Below are 18,736 nucleotides of genomic sequence, written 5' to 3'. Positions count from 1 at the left end.
TAGATATCTTGTACATATGCACGATTATTTATATAGGCGCTATGTACGACTATAAATATTTGTTTATGCATGTTTGCTTGAATATTACGAGGGTCTAGACCCTAGACTCTAGGCGGAAGAAACACGTTTCGGGACCGATCAAGCGAAGGCCATCTGAGTCATATTTTATTTATTAGAAATTTAAAAAATATATGTATAGATACATCTAGGTATTATCAAATGAACTATGGAATATTGAGAAAAATTCTAAGTAACTTTAATGTTTAGAATTTAAAATATATCTGATAATAGAGCTTCTACAAGAACTTATTTATATCAATAACAATACATTATTTATTTAAAAATTCGTTTCTATATAGTTGCCAAATTATTCTATAGTTTTCGTCATATTTTTCCAAATATTTAAAATCTTGAAGACATGTATATTTATTTTTAAAATCTCACTGGAGTCAAAATGTTGTAATACTTTAATGAAATGTTTTATGAAAAAATGATTAATAGTTTATCAAATCATTTTTTTAACATAAATCTTTCCAGATTCTGTAAAATGAACTCATTCTGAAACTCCTAGATACATTGGAATACTGGAATTTCAAGATGGAATGAGATGACTCCGCAAAATAAAACAACCAAGAAATACAGCAAAGAGCACAAATGGCATAAAAATATGTTGCTATGCTGTGCCGTTGTTATCAGCTTGGCAACAATAAAATATGTAGACTAAAACACCATTACATATGTTTATACCAGAAATATGTATATATATACTACATAAATACATACATACATATGGTTCATGAGTATTTTGGAATGCGAAACGAATGGGAACGAATAAGTAGAGCAGAGCGAATGGAGAAGGGAAAATGGGTGGAAAAACAGAGCCGGCAAAAGACCAAAATAAACTCAAGTGCACTTTTGCTAGACGTTAAAAAATAAATAATAGAAGAAAATTGCCTGTCGTTGGAAACGTGAAAAATATAAAAGATGGCTAAAAATACCCAAGAAGTATATAAGTATGTACTTATGTACATATGTATAAGCCGCACACACATTTTTTTGTTGAAACTTTTTTAAACAAGAAATGTTTTCACGGAAAGAAATCTGTACTTGAAAAAGTATCTACAATATATATTATTTATTTAAACTATTCGCTACAGTTTCCCTCTCACAAGCTGACATTTCAAAAGGTTATAGTTATTAGAAAGTTATAATTTTATGCCACTTTTAGGTATCTACCAAATTTCTTTCAGTTTACTTTTTTTACGCACATTTCTCTTGCTCTTTCCGCCTGTTCCTTTTCCGCAACAAATCAGCCGGCAGCTGTTCTTTCTTTTCCACTATTTTTCGCACTCTCTTTGCCACACTCTCTAGCTGCTTTCCACAGTCTCTTTCCCTCTTTCTCTGTATCCGTATCTGATTCCCGATTTTGTTTTGATCCGCACAAACAAATAATGATTTCTAATTTATTCCCGACAAAGCGGCACAATGCACATTAATATTTATTGGCGAACCAAAAAAAAGGCGCACTATATTCGGTTCACACACACAAACAACAATATTGAAAAATACACCAAGTACTGGAAAAACAAGGCTTGCTTTCGCTTTCATTTACATTTGCTTAATTTTGTAATAGTTTAAACAATTTCCATATAGATTGATGGAAAACACGATTTTCCACAACCGTGCCAAAAAGTATAATGCCGCGCGCAGTCGAGAACTGAATGCGAGAATCGGCGGAATATATTTTGAACCGAACAGAGACTCGAAATCGGCATCGGTGCGATAGCATTTAACCAATCGATAGTGCCGTAGGTATCGATGTTTTTTCCGGCGACAAAGATATAAGATACATATAAGATAGATAGAATAGATAGTAATAGATAGAAATGTAAACAAAAATAGTTGGTAGTTGTTTTGATTTATAAGATAGTTTTCTTTTTTAATTAATTTTTTTTTTTCATTAACCATATTAATTAATCACCTAACTTCAAGATAAATATATTAAAAATTAAACCACTCAGAACGTAAATAAAATACAAATGCAGCTGTTGTGAGAGAAAATTTAAAAGTTATACTCAAATTTTGAGGATGCTTTAAGGATCTTAAAAATCTTTTTTATAACAATTCCTTGCAAATTTAATTTACTACTTTAAATATACTATATAAAATAATAATATATAATAATAATATAATAACATAATATCAAAACCGATAAATGAAAAAGATTCAACATCCTTCTGTCCCTTGCAAAAACCCTAGCATACCCCCAGGAGCCCAGTCTATCAATTAAGGACATCCTTAAATGCGAACCATATCGTTTGGCAATTTCCTTGCATTTTGTGTCCAGTCTTGTATACTTAATTGAAATGAATAATTGAGGGGGCTGGACAATGAAGGCAACCGCTAGCGGTGGCCAGGAAAAGCGAGTTTTCCGCAATGGAAATTGATTTTCTTTTTCATCGTTGGCATAACAAGGCTCACTTGGTTGGGTTTCCTCTGTGTGAGCAAGGCTAACGACACGTTTGTAATTCCTTGATAATTGCAAAGGGCAACGGAGCAAGCACTTTCAGTGCAAACATTTCAATATCGTGTGGCATTTCCATAATATCGATCCAAAGTTGGCAGCTGATGGCGTGGGTGCAGCTCTCGCTCTTATCCTTTTGTCTATCACGAGACAAAGTATATATGCAGGGTGGAGTGTACACATCATCCTTGTACTTGAACGACTGCAGCTAAGTGCACGTAATTGAATCCTAAGGACAATTCGCTGGGGGTTCATTTTGCGAAACTGCGTCGTCGTCGATGTCCGCCTTGATTGGATGCCCCCTAACAACGATTTTATGAATGGTAAAGAGAGGATTTTCTTTTTTGTACACTAAAACCACAGGTGGCAAAAAGGATTTGGAGCAGTTTTCAAAAGGAGAATCAAAGATAACTTTATCCAGATCTGATGTTAAAATACAGAGAAATAAAACATTACATATTATATACATTACATAGATTTAATATTATAATGTTCCTTTTAAAATGAATGGTTTTTATGGATTAAATTCATTTTGCAAGAGTTCACATTTTCGTTAAGGTACTAACTTTAAGCTCAGTCAATTTAGATCATTTCAAAAAGTCTACTTAATAATGTGTATTTTATATCTTACAGGGTATTGTAAATTTAGTCTGAAGCTCGAAACTCAGTCAAGGAATCATTTGTGACCCTATAAATCATATATATTCTTGATAAGCATCAAAAGCCGAATCAATCTAGCCATGTTCACACATTCCGGGAAAGCTTTCCGAATTAAAATGAATGCATTTTTGGCGGAGTTATGCGTTTTTTTAATTTAGAAATTAGTCGAGAGAATTCCTTTACAAATTTCAACTTCAAAAACTTCGACTTTCTGAAGTTAGTTATCTTTCTTGTTAGTCCTTATTTTTCTTTCAGTGCACACAACAACTTTCCTAATGATTCTCAAAGCTGACAATGGCAAAATAATTCCGATTAGATTAGCTTTTGAGGAATATAATTGGGTAGGAAGCTGTGTTAATAATGGGATCATTTTCTTTTATGGTAGGAATTCAATTTCTTGGCTGATAAATAATTAAAATCACTTGTTATGCCATCCAATAATAAGTGGTTATAGTTATATCACTGTATAATTTCCAAATTAAAAACAAATCAATCAGTTTTCAAAATAATAAATATTATTTTCTTCTATTAGGCTCAACTAAAGTTTAATAAATAAAATGTAAATGATGATGATGGCTGACTAAAAACCTCAGTGTTTTTTGTAATTTTAATTTTATATATCTAGAAAAAAAAAACCCATTTTAAACTTTAAATGAAAACAATGGTAATGGCTTAGGCTTTGATAACGCATAAAGGCAATCCGCAAAAGCCATTCGCAAACAAAACAAAAGCCCAAACGCAAACTGAAAACCGCCAAACTTTTCGGAAAAGTTCCCAACTGAAGAGCTCTGAAGAGCTAAAGCTATAGAAGACGTAGTCCTGCCGTCCCTCTTTAGGTTCATTAAATTGGAATGTTAAGTGCGTGTGTTTGTGTGTGCTGCTCGGCGACGGCTTAAACTTTCAGCTGAAAAACATCGCAATAATAATAATAACGCCCAGTGAAGTCCGCCCACCGCCGACGACGACTATTATGTAAGCCCCGGGCTTTGCCCAAGGACACGCCACAGGACATGCCGCCGCAGAACCGAAAATAGCAAACGCAGAACACAGAGGCAGAACAAATCAGACAGCTCCTCCATCTCCATCATCAGACAAATAGATGGATGGCTGGAGGACGAGGACCCTGGGAAATGGGATACAACAATTTTATGCCATCATACACATTTGCAATGACCATGGGCGAAGGACACGCAGCACAGTAAATCAGGGGCAAAAGCAACTCTAGTTTTTCCACTATTTTCTTTTTTTTTCGGGGCGTGACGGCCAGACAATAGTTATGGCTTTGCCGCAGTGCCACGCGAAACCCGGAGCCAAAAAACGAATAATGTAACTACTTACTACACTAAAATCTATTTGCTCCAGGACATGGCACTTAAGTGGTGCGTTTTTCTATTTATTATATATTTTAATTTATTTTATTCGGCCTACTAACAAATAAATAATTGAAGTCTAACAACATCTGTCTAAAATATTTTGCTTAAGTAACTTAAGTTACTTGTTTGCTTATTTTCCTCACAAATCACTAAGTGTCTGAAATTTCTTTTAAAAGTGTCCAATATTGTTTAATAAAACCTTAAAAAATTGAATTAAATACTTTTAAATAGCTCCTTTAAAAATTTCCCAATAGTTTGCATTTTAATTGATTTTATAATCCAAACACAAATAAAAATAATAAAATATAAGCACAAAAATCTTCTTCTAAATGTATTCATTTAGTTAAACAAATACAACTATTAATAATAATAATTCTATACACATCACAAATTCATTACTTAATCATTCAGTTGACGGCTTAAAATTCGAAATGGCCGCGAGCGACTCTTATCTCTCAAGTTCATAACACCGAAGGTCGCTCAGCTTTCAAGAGCACACTAAGCTGAAAATACGTATTTTGGCTATAGATGCCATTGTCCACATCACAGAACACAATCATTTGTAGCATCAAAAGCACAAATAACAATAACAAACGCAAGGCCTGCGGCTCTTTTTGCATTACATAAAAAACACCCACTCACGCGCACACACACAGCCACAAGCGGCAGTCACACAAAAAGCGTTGCCTGCTTTTCAGCGTTGCAATGAAGTTACTACTGTTTTTTGTTATTGTAACGAACTGCAGTGTTTATGACGTAAAAACGGCGTCGGCAAACGGACAATTTGTTTTTGTTTAGCGTAGGCGGACAAAACATCTGTTCGCTTGGCGTGGGAGAGCGAGAGCGAGTAACGGTAAACGAGGGAGGATAGCGCCAGAGAGAGAGCCTGTGAGAGCCATTCCTTTTTTTTTATCCCCCAAACTGCACCTGATGACAGAGTTGTTTCTTTCCCCCTCGTCCCCACTGGATTTATGGCTTTTGGCAAAGTCAAATTTCGATGGAAGGACAGACAGAAAAGTCGGTAAACATTAATACCGAACTTGTGGCTGCCATATTATGCAATACCGTTATCAATCAAAGGCCGCCACCACTTAATTATTATGTAAGAAAGTTGTCGGGACTCCAACTCACCGTAATTTCTTGCAGACACGCCTAAATTGAATGTAGATTTTGATTTATTTCTAGCTCTTAAGGCGGCTAATTTATCAAGGATTTTGCACAGGCTTTACGGTTTTTTCTCTCAAACATTTTACATCCTTTTCTTCATTATATTTATAGCACTAAATAAGCAAATAAATACACTAACAAACACACACGCGTACACACACACAGCCCGGTCGGTCGGTGACTTTAATTTAATTTTCTTGCTATATTAATATTTCTGCGGGGGAGAGTAGGAGGCGGCGGCAGCGCTGCTTACAGCGAACGCTTGAGGACGTTGAAGTTTTGCATCAGATTTGCCGTTTTCATGTACACGGCAAACAACTTGATGTGATTCCTGTGAAAACTAAAACTGGTGTACTTGCTGGCGTAAAAGTCGAACCGCCGCCGCTGGCACATTTTCACTTCCGATTCGATGGACACGCGCTGACTAAATTTTCTTCCGATTTCTTTGCCAATTTTCGTTTATCCTTGCCGTTTTCCCAGCAGTGTTGTCAGTTTAGCTTGGATGAACTAGTTCTTAGCCTTAAAATAGCTAATTTAATTATACATTTAGCATTTTACTTTTTGAAGGCTTTTTTCGTAAGAATTGATAAGAAACCGGTCAAGGGCGGTAATTTATAATCAATTCTATAATTTTGTTATAAATTCTTGACTTTTTTACATTTATTTAGTCAGGTTTAATAAGAAATAATAAACATCGCAGTGTTATATTTTACACGTGTAGAGACCAATTTTACACGTTCGCATTCGGTTCACAGGATGAATCATTCGATAGGCGCTGCGACGTCAAAAATTCTGTTCAATATAATTTATTTTTGAAATTTCTTAAATATTACAAAAATTAAGCGCCTTCTACGTTAATTGATATACTCATTATTTTGTGAAAATTATTTAGGAAGGATATCAGTAAACAATGGAACACAACGATAGTTTATAAGAAAAAAATATAATTATACGATATATCAAGAATTGCCATTTCAAATCCGATATGTGAAGTTTTGTTTTTTGAGGGCTTATATTGAAATTTCTTAAATATTTTAAAATAATAGGGACCCATCACGTAAAATGATATACGCATTATTTTGTGGAAATTATTTAAGAAGAATATCAGTAAAAAATGGTACACAAACATAGTTTTTAAGAACAAATATGATTATACGATATATCAAGAATTGTCATTTTGCACTCTATGATGTTGAGGGCTTATATTGAAATTTTTAAATATTAAAAAAAATAAACGCCCACAACATAAATAATATATTGATAAACATGATAAATAACGACAAACTTATTGTTCAATAACAAACAAGGTTGATTTTATTTCATTCCATATCCAAATAAGACAGTTTCCAAATGAAACTGTCGCCAAAAACCCGCCTAAAATTTGTGCGCACATCCCACTAAGCGATCTAGAGTTAGAAATAGACCTAGACTTAGGAATATATATATAAATCAAGTGACTCAACAGGATTAAGTACCCGAGCCGCCTGTGACGGCAGTGGTCAACGCAAAAGGAACTTAAGAAGCTTACAAAGTACGGAAAGTGTAGAGTGTTAAGAGCGATAGAGAGCGAGTTGTGCGCCTATGGGATCGGGATACGGTCTCTGGGGCAAGTGGCTAACGTACGAACTAAACGATAAGTAATTATAATTAAGTCTTTTATCAAAAATCACAAAAAGCAGCAGGAAATGAACTGGCAGGTCGAGATCGGGTCACGGATGGGGGATCACAGCTTGCAAAGGCAGAATAGCAGCGGAATGAAGGCTCCAATGGCGATGAACACGGGGAGCAGTATGGAGGAGTCGTCCATGGAGTATGGATTTGGCTGACGAGGTCCACTGTAAGGTTTCTTCGAGTCCGTTGATTTCTGTTGCGATGCAGAGTGATCACTGTGCTCGCCACTCTCTTTCAACTGATCGGGCAGCTCGTCGCCAAACTCCTCATCATCCAGATCTTCGTCGTCCTCATCCACATCATCCCTCTGCGTGCGCACAACTCGTTCCGGCTGGTGTCCTGGCTGCTTCTGGTCCACTATTTGCTTGCTGTTACTGCTGCCCACCTCCGGCTTTATCCTTTCACTCGCCTCGGTGCCGTGCAGACGCGGAAGCTGGGAAACATCGCCCTTAAGCAGGGCAAACGCATTAATCTTAGGATTATCCAGAGCACCCTTGATGAAATCCAGCCGCAGGCGACCATTGCGTACATCGGACACTTCGCCCTCGTAGTTCAGCCGTCCGTTGTTGATCTTGAAGTACACTATTTCGTCGTGGGCGGAGCCGCGACCCACTTGATCGTAGATGTCCAGTTGCCGGACCACAGTGTGCTTCCTGTTGAGCAGCACATCGAAAACCTTCTTCTGTGGCGCATCGAAGTACACCTCGCAGAACTTCATGATTAACGCGTAATCCCCGTCGCCGTCGCTGGGCAGATCGTAGCCAAAGGTGGTGGTGTGGTAGCGTTCCGTCCTGTACAGCACTTCGTCCTGCTCGTGCACCCGTCCAATCATCAGCAGGTGCTTGCCATAGTCCGAAGCGATGCCAATGCCCTTCAAAGGATCAGCGTCGTACTGAATGCCATTCCGGTCCGTGTGCTCCTCTCCGCCGGCATTAACGGCGTATATGACCTTGAGGGGATCCGCGGCACTGCTGCTGGTGCTGCAGGAGATGAGAACGAGGACGGCCAGGAAGAGGGACATCAAACTAGACAGCAAGTGGTCCGCAAAACTCCCCTTTTTCCATGCAACGTTGCACATGTTAGCAGTTGTTGTTGTTGTTCTTGCTCCTTGGAGTTTTCTTCGCATTTTTCTCGGGTTCCCAGGTGTCCGGTTGTCGGCTTTTGTCCTTCTGATTTATCCTGGCCAAGTTCTTTTGCCCGGCTAGCTGAGTTGGCTAATAGGAGCACTCTGCGAGCCGGATTTGAGCCATTAACAAATGTATTAATATATTTCTATACAGTCAGCATGTATAGTGCTGGCACGACAATCGATAGTATCGATGTTTTGAACTATTTTTTTAAAAGCATTTTCTTTCCTCACAATAGTTGTTTTTAAATTAATTTCAATAATACAAAAGATTTGTTTTGCATATTTATGGTATTTTAATATAAACATTTATTAATAAATTGCTCGAAAGCCGACGGAACAGAACCAGTCATGCTAAGCCAGAGAACCAGTGGCGACAGTTGGTATTTTCCGGTTAAAAATATTATATTTTTCATTTATTACGTTTCTTGATTAAATTGATTAACTTATTAATATATAAAGCAAAGTTCGACAGCTTTCTCGCCAAACCCATTCACCAATATATGTCTTTTATTTAATATAATAATTTATTAAATTGTTCAACGACTTAGCAGTATATATTTTAGTATATCACATTTGGTATATTCTTGGCGCTCACTGACCGGTCACACTGCTCTACACGTGCAATTGTTGAAGAAGTCCACGAAAAGCGGCTTAAATCGCTTTAATTGAACGAAATTCCCCTCCGTTAACAGTGCCGCAGCACTGAGGATCCCTAAAGAGCAGGACTAACCCACGGAGAGCCATGAATTTTGACGACGAGGACCGATTGGAGCTGCAGTATCTGGCAGGCGGCAACATCGTGGAACATGCGCCTCTGTTTTCGCCTGATGGAAGGTTAGTGGCTCAGCCTGGAAGTGATGTATAATTTTCTGTCTAAAACTACATTTCCTGCCCTCCAGGTTCATGTTCGTGCGATGCCTGACAAAGGTGCAGGTGTATGCCACCAGTACGGGTGAACTCACAAGGGTTCTCGATGATGCCAAGGCTCCCTTGATCAGTTTGGAGGTGGACCTGAAGCAGACGGATCTACTGCTGGGCTGCACGAGTACTGGCGAGGTGTTGCGATGGAACTGGAGAGCGGGTGTGCTTAAGAAGACTGTATCTCTGAAGCTGGGTGTGCCGGAAGCCAATGTCCTCACCTGCCACCTGATAAATCTGTACAAAGGTGGTGACACAGCCTGTGCCTTTGTCACGACGAAGAGAAAGAGTGGCGAACAGGTGAACTGGTTTGTGGTCAATACGAGTACGGGCGAAAAGATTAATTTGAATTGCGGCCTAAAGCTGAAGTGAGTCTCGGAAATCAAGCTCCTTTTTGTATATTTGCCTTAAAACGTACAACTACAACTTAATATTCCATCTTCACAGAGTTCGCACACCCCTCGTGGACGTGGGAAAGGGTCATTACAAGTATATAATCATAGCCCAAGGCTTCTACATCTACTTCTTGAACTATGTGACCTGGAAGTTCTGCCGTTTCAAGAGCCCCAAACAGCACTTGATCACCTGTGTTCGGATGAGTCCCTGCGAAATGGTGGCTGCTACTGCCGACGCCGAGGGTCAAATCTTTGTCTGGCGGGATTTCGAGAGCCGTGAGACTATGACCAACACCCTGTTCCATTGGCATCATGACGAGGTGACCAGCTTGGCCTTCTCGCCCTCGGGCGTTAGCATCTACAGCGGTGGCCATGAACGAGTACTGGTCAAGTGGTCGGTGGTAATGCCCGAGGAACGCAAGTATTTGCCCGGACTGGCCAGTGTGATCAGGCATATAGTAGTGAGCAATGACAATGAGAATGTGCTTGTGTGCACCGAGGATAATGCCATACAACTGCTGAGTGGCAGCAATAATGCGATCAAGTCAACCGTCCAGCATTTTACATATGAGGTCAAGGACAAGACTGGCATGAGCAAGTTCCCCTTGGGCTTGTGTTTGAATCCCAGGACCAATACGCTGGTGCTAAATGGCAGATCAGGACACTTGCAATTCTACTCAGCATACACCAAGAATATGCTTTATAATGTGAGTAATGTTTAGGGAATTATGAGAACATTAAGCAATTAATTGGTTTAATTATTTCCTAGCTACGCGTGGTGGACACCAATGTACATAGTGAGGAGGCAAATCAAATCATCTACAATACGCGAATAACCCGAGTGGCCTTTAACATCAATTGGATGGCCACCGGTGAGGTTTACAACGATCTGGAGAACTTTGCCGAAGTAAGGCTCAAGTTCTGGCAATTCAATGAGAAGCTGCAAAGGTGAGAGACGATTTTAATCATATATTTAAAAGAACTTGGCATTAGTTTTCCTAAAGAAGTCACTGGATTAATTGAGAGCTTGCAAATCTTCATCTTAGAGAAAAAAGTTCGATAGATAATCTTATACCTGCAATGTGGGTCTCTTTTCCTGGGCCTGCAAGCTGTCGTTGGTGCTGGCATAACCAGTCCCTCCTCGCTGCAGGGGAATAATGTCCTTGTCCTCCAGCTTGTAATTGGTTAGCGGATGAATCATGTCCTTCCTGATCAATCGCTCCACACACTCCATGGTCACCACATCACCTGTGGGACGCAGCACGGCACAGGGCACAGCATTGCTCAGAACATCGTGGGTTATTGGACACATGTAGCGCGCATCCTTGGTGATTAGAGAGCGCTTGCTGTCGCCGCCATCCTTGAGCAGCGTAAACTTCACGTCAATCAGATCCTTGACCTTTAATGGTTGATGTGAAACTGGACAGTATATAAGCGGATCCGGCTTTTTGGCCTTAATCATTCCAGCATTGGGACACTCCGAGGGGAGCCAAAAGCTGGGTTGCTTATTCTTGTGACTGTTGCTTATGTTGGAAATGGAGGAAGAAGTTGAAAGGGAAGCAGAAGTTATTTCCACTGGTTTTTGTGAATTCACAAAGCGTTCCATGCGCGCTCGCTGTTGAGTGTGAGCTGCGTCGTTCGCCTGATCCTTCTCTAGGCGACGTAGCCGCTCGTACTCCTTGAGCTGGCGGCTGTATTCGTTCTTCTTGGTTACTATATACTGCAGTATGGCCTCCTTGTCGAAAAGGTAGCCCTGCTTGGTGACCACAGGCCGGCGGCAGGGTTGCATCGTTAGGGAGCAGCAGTCGAAGGACTTAATGGAGTCCTTGCCCAGGCGCTGGGCTTTGGTCCCATAGCCAGACTTGGCGGAGTCACGCTTCTTCTCGTTGTAAGTGTACACAGCTCCGGCGGTGCAGTTGCGAGCGTGGCGAGTCATTTTTGGTTTGAAATTGTAGAAGGATTATAGATCTCAATGAGGAAAGTGACCACATAAATCATTTGACAGATTTATCACAAACTCCTTACCCTGAAAATATTATACAATTTAATTAAAAGCTTTAATCAATTTAAATTCATTCCAGCTACATCCTAAATACCGACATTGATCTGCCACACGAACATGGCTTCAAGGCCATCAGCTTCTCCAATCAATTCCAGGTGGACGACTTGCTTTGTGCCACCGCTGGTGAGGATAATGTGATCAAAATCTGGGGCATTACCGACTCTGAGAACATCTATAAACGTGGCAAGATGTGGAATTGCGTGGCGCAGACAAGCTATAGGAACCTCTCCATTGGCTCGCTATGCTTCTCGCAGGATGGCTCCATCTTAGCCGTTGGCTATGGCAACATTTTGGCCCTATACAATTCCAGGGATCCACGAGTGCCACAGCACACGCTCAGTTGTCCGCCCGGCTTGGATGGTGTAATAGCCAAGGCCCAGCTAAGGTTGGCACAGACACCCCTAAATGGAGCTAAAAAAGATATCGTCCAACAGAGGCAGCAATTGTGGGGACTCTTACAGAGTCTCATCAAAAGCGACGATAAAGCGGTGATCGAGGAGGCCAAGGCCTTGATAGTGGGGCAACCTTTCACGGGCAAGCTCCTTAACCAACCGGAAGATGACAAAAAGGAGTCTGTGTTTAAGTACATCATGAAAATGCCTGAACTTGATCTGCACCAGAAATTGCAATTGCTGCGTCGCTTTGGTATTGATTGCGCGGTGCCATTGGCGCACAAAAATCGCTTAATGGAGCTGCTGCAACAGAAAACTGTCTTGCCAGAGGCTTCGCGGATGAAGCTCCTTAAGCTGGACGCTAGATTGCATCGCCTGCACATGCGGCATCGCTACAAAGCCAAGTATCGAATCGATCTTTTGGCAAAAAGGCGACGGAACTATGAGAATTTTGTGCCGCAGGATGTGGCTGCTTTGTTTAGCATCCTCAAACTGGACGAGAGCAGCAAGCCGAAGAAGAAAGAAAAGCCACAGACGGGGGAAAGTAACAAGACTAAAACGGCTAAAAGAATTCCTGCAATGGCCGCTCCAGTGCAGGGACTGGCACTGATATCACACGTGCAATTCGGAGCCGGGGATCAAGCTCACTTAGTGGCCGTTTGTACAGAATCCAGGGTCCTGATCTGGAACCTGCTGACCCTACGACTTCAGGCCGGTCTGAAGCTATCCGTTCGCCAGCTGGCCTTTGATCCGACCACCAATCTAATGGCTGTAATCACAAAAAACGATGAGTGTAAGTGGAAATCATATATATTCTATTGATTGTAATGATTAATACTCTTTCCTTAGTGCATGTCTTCCAACCAAATGTTCCGCTGCCCCTGTACCAGCGCAGTAATCTGCCCAAGACCTATGGCTTGGCCTGGCTGCCCCGGAAACAGCCCAAGCTGAGCTCCATCAATGTGGATTGGCAGGCGCAGTCGTCGCTGCTGATGCTTACACATTCACAGGAGATTGCTTATTTGGCGCCACCGGGTCAGAGTCCATCGGATGATGCACCTGCTCCCATTAGTTTCGCCAATCAGCCCGCCGACAGTGAGAATCTGCTAAGGCACGCGACATTCGGTATTCATGTAACGAAGCCAAAGGTGACCGCGGAGACCCTGGAGAGCAATGGTCCCCTGATCATTGGTCGTGGAGAACATAGTGCTGTTAATGCGGTAAGTTTTGTTTATAATAAATTAATTATAAAGATATTCCTATAAGAAGGAATATATTAGCAGGCTTTAAAAGGTTTTTTTGCGATTTATTTTGTCTTTAAAAATTAATTTAATTTGCTTTAGTAGAGTTCTTAGTCGTTTTATTTTGAAATCTTACACATCTATGAAGTACAATTTGTTAGGACTTAGTATAAAGTTTAGAAATTGTAGAATTAATTGGTAGTACATATTATATATATATTTGATTTAGCTTTGGTCTCTGATCTTAGAAATCCTTTAAAAAAGGTAACTTTAATTGATCTTGTTGCTGCTCAGTCGTGTTGAGTATTGACGTTGATTGTCTATAGGCCGGATACTATTTCTTCTTACGCTTAAGGACATCCCCAAGTCGAGGCGCTGTCGGGACACGCAAGTGGCGACAGCGTCTCATCATGAGGACATCATGCTTAAAATAGCGTAGACAGTGCCATTGAGGGACCTTGGGCATTAGTTGTTGATGCTGGAATTTGGATTTTAAGTAAGGGATATTAATTAGTTAAGATGCAAATTTGTGAGGCATATATTTAATTAGAAGAAAAGTAAACATTACGTGCCTTTACTTTTGTGATAAAATACTATGATTAAAGTGCTATTTCTGGAACAGCTTTCTTATGCAAATGCGACCCACAAAAGTAGTTCAAAGTTTAGAATATATTTGTGTATATATTTTTACATGATTTTCCCAGGTTCTGACGCCTGTTCATTGCACATCTTTTGTCCCTTGTGATTGTCTTTTGTGTTTTGTATATTTTTTTTCTGTCTGCGCCCAACAACTCGCGTTCAACTCAATTTGAATAATTTCCATTGAGATTTATAACGCAGTTTTCTCCAAGTGGGTTTTATTTTTGGAAGCCCCCTTAAATTGGGCATACATCGAGTGAGATTTATCAGCCTAGCAACTGCGATTTACTAACTCGCTTAGGGATTTTTGGAATAGGTCTACCTGAGGTGAGAATGATTGACTTCTCACGTGATCCTTTAATCTCACATGCGCCTTGGGTAATCACCTTATTATATTTAAGACCAATTTACTGGAATTTCCATTTGAAAAGATTATTTAATCAGGTTCTTTTCATAATTTATTATATTAAAGAAGCTGAGATGTCGTCATGATCCCTTAATATTGTCAAATTATTGATAGCATAGCCTTATATAATATTTAAATAATCAGCAATAACTGAACTTGACTCCTGCAATTTGGGGGTATTCCTTACCAAAGATCACTTTTAATAATCAGTTGTTGTTATTTTTAAAATTGATTAATCACTTTGTTTTGTTCTATCAAGGGTCAAGTCTGCACGGCAGTTGATAAGCGGATAGGATCCAGATTTTTAATATGTATTATATACACGCCTGTCACCGGCACGGTGTCTTGGGAATAAAAAAAAACTGTTGCCTCTTGACTATATTTAGTTACACAGATTAAGGCAGCACCCACTGCCAGCGTGTTCTGCCAGCTTAGTTGTAGTGTTTTTCATTATAAATATTATACCCTTGCTAAGGGGGTTTTAAGGGTTTCTAAGAAAGTTTCTAATATGATTTAAATATTCTTTCAAACAGCACAATTAATTTTTTAACCCTTAATTTTTATATTTGTTTTGCAAACTTTTTTCCATAAATAATTAATATTTCATTGATTACAAAGGAAATAGTTCGTAGTTTTTAAGATGAAGTGAACTTTTAATTTGATAATGTAATCCTTATATAAAAAAAGGACCTAACAAATATAAGCATAATGGATTTTCTGAGATATCGATTAAAATTCCCAAGTATGAATTTAGCAAAACAATATGAAAGTTTGGAAAACCAAAAAAGTGTTTATAGGAAATAAATCTCAGGGTAAAATGTAAAACTGATAACGCCAGAACATTTTATTTTGTATATATATTTCTCGAAGGGTATTTCAAAGTTTGACTTCCGTTTAATTTGTGTTTATAATTTTCCCCCAGCCATTATTTTTAATTCGAAAGCAATCTTTTAATTAAAGAGTGCACTCTGTTTATTCTTTCGAGCGAATTCCTAACGCCGCCCACTTTTAATTAGCGAGTTTTGCACTTCCTGCACTTTTGCTGCAAGTGGCGGCGAAGGCGGCCATTTCGGCGTGAAATTCGAGTGAAGTCATTGCCCCAAATTCATGCCTCCCCCCCTGTGAGTGCTGTGTGCGTGTGTGTGTTCCTTTTGCCACCTACTAGTAGCCTGCATCCCCTGCAATTCCCGCAATCCTTTTACCCCTTTTCACTCACCTCGTTCACAATTGGCACGGGTCCAGCTTTCGCCCAGGCGATGAATGCAAGGCACAGCAGGGAAATGACAGCTACAAAGTTGGGCCACATTTTCCGGAAATTTCTTTCTATTTTTTTCCCTTCCTCAGCAAGGAGTTCTCTGTCTCCGCCTCTGCACACTGCACTTTGTTGTTTTTTGTTCTTATTTTTCTGTTGTTTTGTCAGTGGCCCGTAAATCGTTTAATCTGATTTTGCCACTTTGTCAGTTGCAGTTAAAGCGAAAGAGCAGGGAGGGAAGCGAAAGGGAGAGAGAGACAGCGCGAGGATGAACTTTTGTCCGCTTTTATTTCCGTAAACTTTGGCGGCACGCGCTTCCGTTATTTTTGTCGATTCTCGCTCTCCGTGTGGCTCTCTTTCCGGCTAACTGTTGTTTTTCTGCGAAATACAACGGTAAAGTGCTAAGCTGTCGTTGGGGCTATCGGCCATTTATACAGCTCCCAGCTGTGTGGTCTTCGGCTGGGCTTCGCGTGTGACTTGGACTTCGGCTCGGGCTTCGGCTTTGTCATCGTGCGTGACCCGCTCTCGTAACTCTTCGTTTTGTTATTATTGTGACCGCTGCTCTCTTGCTCTCTCTCTTGTTTGTGCACTTGCCATTAGAGTCTATTGTGAATGGTCAATGGGGTTTGTCGGTGCAGCCGAACTGCCGCCCACTGGAGCACAGTGGAATGGGAAGAATAAATAATGAATAAATATTCCAAAAACTCAAATCGAATTCTTAAATTGAATATGCAATTATTTTGTAGAATTTTACTAAATTTCTCCTAACATTATTAATCAGATACATTAATAACATTTAATTTTTTTTGTCAAATTTTGACAATTTTTTTTAACGATGTCCCCCTTAAATTTTTATTTTTTAATTTCAAAAAATTAAATTTGTTACAGACATAGATCGATTTGGCTTTTAATGCTGATCAATAATATATATGGTTTATGGGTTCGGTAATGGTTTATTCACTGCGTTTTAAGCTTCTGACTGAAATTATAATACCCTGAAAGGGTATATAAAAATCATTACATAGTAACAAACACTTTATTCTTTATTATTTTTGCTTATTTTTAACTTTTGTGCTGAATTAGTTCTTAAAATTTGTAAAGCGAAACTTTATTACAAAAATTACGTATACGTCAAGCCATATTTAGAAAAATTACGTATACGACATGTTATCATTTTCAAAAGTTCTAATTAATTTTTCATTTATATCAAAAAAAACCTATTTTTAAACGAAAAAAACGTATAATAATAATAATAATAATAATAATAATAATTACGGTCTCTGTGATTTGCATAAATTATTGGTTACTTTAGTGGCTTCCCTAGTTTTTTTTCACTAAGCATAATTTTATAATTTTCTTTCCCGATTTCTTTTTATTCCACAGTTTCTTAAATTGAATTGCCACATTTCCCTCCCCTTCCTCCCGCAATATCCATTGTCCCCTTCAATTTATTGTTTTATGCGTGTGGCAAACATTTTCCATTGCGTGCCGGTGACACTTTACTTTACCATTTTTTTCTCCCCCGAACTCGATTACTCGATTATTATGCTTGAGGGCCAATAATTGGGAGCTCTTTGTTGTCCGACGCCGGCACTGTTGCTAGGTGTAATATTGTAACTCAGTTGCTTTAATTACTTTTGCCAATTATCGTTGTTTTCCAGAGTTTATTCTGGTTTTAGTCGGTTCTTTCGAATATGAACTCAATTTGTGTTTTGCGATTTATTGTCCCCCAGAATCGGTTTGAGTCACTGAGCCACTGAGTGTGTTTTCCTGGAAAAACAAAAATACAAATTGCATACTCTGCCTGGCCTGTTCAGCTGATTGACACTCAAAAGATGTGTTTGCACTTCGATTGTCTTTGCCAATTTCATGAACTACTTGAATTTTGCATTAAAATGGAGCAACAATAACAAACAGGCCATCGCAAGCGCATGCGCGAAGGTTAACAAAACAAAACATTAGACATTTAAAAGACGCTCAGCAATGACAAAAAACCGAAAGCGAATAATAATCATGTGATTAACATTGTCCAGCGCGTGAAGCTGAACTTGAACCGCAATCTCGACACCCAAAAAAAATATCATAATAATAAGTACAAGCGCCAAAACTAAAAATTGTTGGGAGCTTAGCCTTTTTATAGCTCAATGAAATGAGATACAGTTTATATAGTTTTTGGCTACGAAAATACGAACTGTAAGAAAGTTTAAAGATAGTTATTTCAATTAGAGTTAGCTTAAATATTGTTTTTATTTTACTCTTACATTTTTTGATTTGTTTCTTTTTGAATAAAAACTTTCTTATTAATTAATTTGCATATATTTCACCATTCACAAAAATCCGATCAGCACTGCCACTACTAACACACTTTTTGAACTTCACCAAGGTCAATGCCAATTAATCGTTTTATTTCTTTATTTTGGATTACAGTTTGTCAATCTGTCCGCCCACACGATGCCCGCCATGAGCCTCATTTGCAGTGAATTTGTCAAGTCGCTGCTCATCCCATCAGATAGTGCCTCAAGGCATTCCTCGGCAACTGGACGAGGAGGAGGAGATGCCGCCTTGACCAATGGTGGTGCCATCAATGGCAATGGCCTGTCACATGCGGATAGTGCTGATGAAGAGGATGTGGATGTTGATGTTGAAGCCATAGAGGATAGTGAGGCGACCAGGAAAACGCTGCTGGAACAGAATGAAAAGCTGGAGGAAAAGCCAACGGGAGAAGATGCTGACGAGCAGGCTTTGGACAATAGATTGAAGTCTGTGGCAGCACAAAGCACCAAGCTAAGGTTATGAATGTAAACAAATCTATTTAGTTGTTTTTAATAAAGACCCTAATAAATTCTTCTATTTTTGTATAAGACAAAAATGTTTATAATACAAAATCAAAAGAGTTTTTTAATTTAG

At 39.3% G+C, this 18,736-nt stretch overlaps 5 protein-coding genes and 1 pseudogene across 55 annotated transcripts in view; 1 reads left to right on the top strand and 5 right to left on the bottom strand.

Annotated features, from left to right (window-relative positions):
• Positions 1-6,240, bottom strand: part of Nhe2 (Na[+]/H[+] hydrogen exchanger 2) — a 37,143-nt gene extending 30,903 nt beyond the window's left edge. For 37 of the 50 annotated variants that reach the window (XM_086832419.1, XM_086832451.1, XM_086832429.1 and 34 more), the window contains exon 1: positions 5,689-6,238. The gene's annotated coding sequence lies outside the window, so the exon portion shown is untranslated. Of the gene's footprint in view, positions 1-1,268; positions 1,780-5,688 lie in introns of those variants that run through there. The other 13 variants (XM_086832427.1, XM_086832433.1, XM_086832442.1 and 10 more) reach the window with 3 other exon arrangements.
• On the bottom strand, positions 5,770-6,117 carry LOC110187446 (uncharacterized). The gene has a single exon (XM_020956834.2). It carries the CDS (start codon positions 6,115-6,117, stop codon positions 5,974-5,976), a length of 144 nt encoding a protein of 47 aa, XP_020812493.1. The 3' UTR covers positions 5,770-5,973.
• Positions 6,241-7,015: 775 nt separating the features above from the next.
• Positions 7,016-8,720, bottom strand: LOC110187425 (malectin-A). The gene has a single exon (XM_020956815.2). It carries the CDS (start codon positions 8,519-8,521, stop codon positions 7,448-7,450), a length of 1,074 nt encoding a protein of 357 aa, XP_020812474.2. The 5' UTR covers positions 8,522-8,720; the 3' UTR covers positions 7,016-7,447.
• A 376-nt stretch (positions 8,721-9,096) lies between these two features.
• l(2)05287 (WD repeat-containing protein l(2)05287) lies at positions 9,097-18,714 on the top strand. Its single transcript, XM_020956821.2, has 7 exons — positions 9,097-9,358; positions 9,424-9,810; positions 9,890-10,544; positions 10,607-10,785; positions 11,919-13,084; positions 13,141-13,511; positions 18,257-18,714. The coding sequence occupies exons 1-7, from the start codon at positions 9,267-9,269 to the stop codon at positions 18,623-18,625; spliced, it is 3,219 nt and encodes a 1,072-aa protein (XP_020812480.2). The 5' UTR covers positions 9,097-9,266; the 3' UTR covers positions 18,626-18,714.
• Positions 10,795-11,876, bottom strand: LOC110187432 (nitric oxide synthase-interacting protein homolog pseudogene; annotated as a pseudogene). Its single transcript, XR_015271661.1, has one exon. The product of XR_015271661.1 is annotated as a nitric oxide synthase-interacting protein homolog pseudogene (transcript).
• Positions 13,577-16,443, bottom strand: LOC110179894 (uncharacterized). The gene is made up of 2 exons (XM_020947492.2): positions 15,794-16,443; positions 13,577-14,010 (listed from the first exon to the last, which is right to left on the bottom strand). The coding sequence occupies exons 1-2, from the start codon at positions 15,881-15,883 to the stop codon at positions 13,867-13,869; spliced, it is 234 nt and encodes a 77-aa protein (XP_020803151.1). The 5' UTR covers positions 15,884-16,443; the 3' UTR covers positions 13,577-13,866.
• Positions 18,715-18,736: the final 22 nt, after the last annotated feature.

This window comes from Drosophila serrata, unplaced genomic scaffold (genome assembly GCF_035046125.1).
Source record: "Drosophila serrata isolate PLE 108 unplaced genomic scaffold, ASM3504612v1 contig_249, whole genome shotgun sequence".
NCBI classification, from domain to species: Eukaryota; Metazoa; Arthropoda; class Insecta; order Diptera; family Drosophilidae; genus Drosophila; species Drosophila serrata.
The sequence above is the reverse complement of the archived record's forward strand: the minus strand, read 5'-3'. Positions and strand labels throughout refer to the sequence as shown.

Excerpts from the sequence above, each read along its gene's own strand:
- LOC110179894 (XM_020947492.2), bottom strand. The coding sequence starts at position 15,883 with ATGTGGCCCAACTTTGTAGCTGTCATTTCCCTGCTGTGCCTTGCATTC. Across the intron at positions 14,011-15,793 it reads CCGTGCCAATTGTGAACGAG|CATCAACAACTAATGCCCAA; the intron begins GTGAGTGAAAAG and ends TCCAAATTCCAG.
- LOC110187446 (XM_020956834.2), bottom strand. The coding sequence starts at position 6,117 with ATGTGCCAGCGGCGGCGGTTCGACTTTTACGCCAGCAAGTACACCAGT.
- LOC110187425 (XM_020956815.2), bottom strand. The coding sequence starts at position 8,521 with ATGCGAAGAAAACTCCAAGGAGCAAGAACAACAACAACAACTGCTAAC.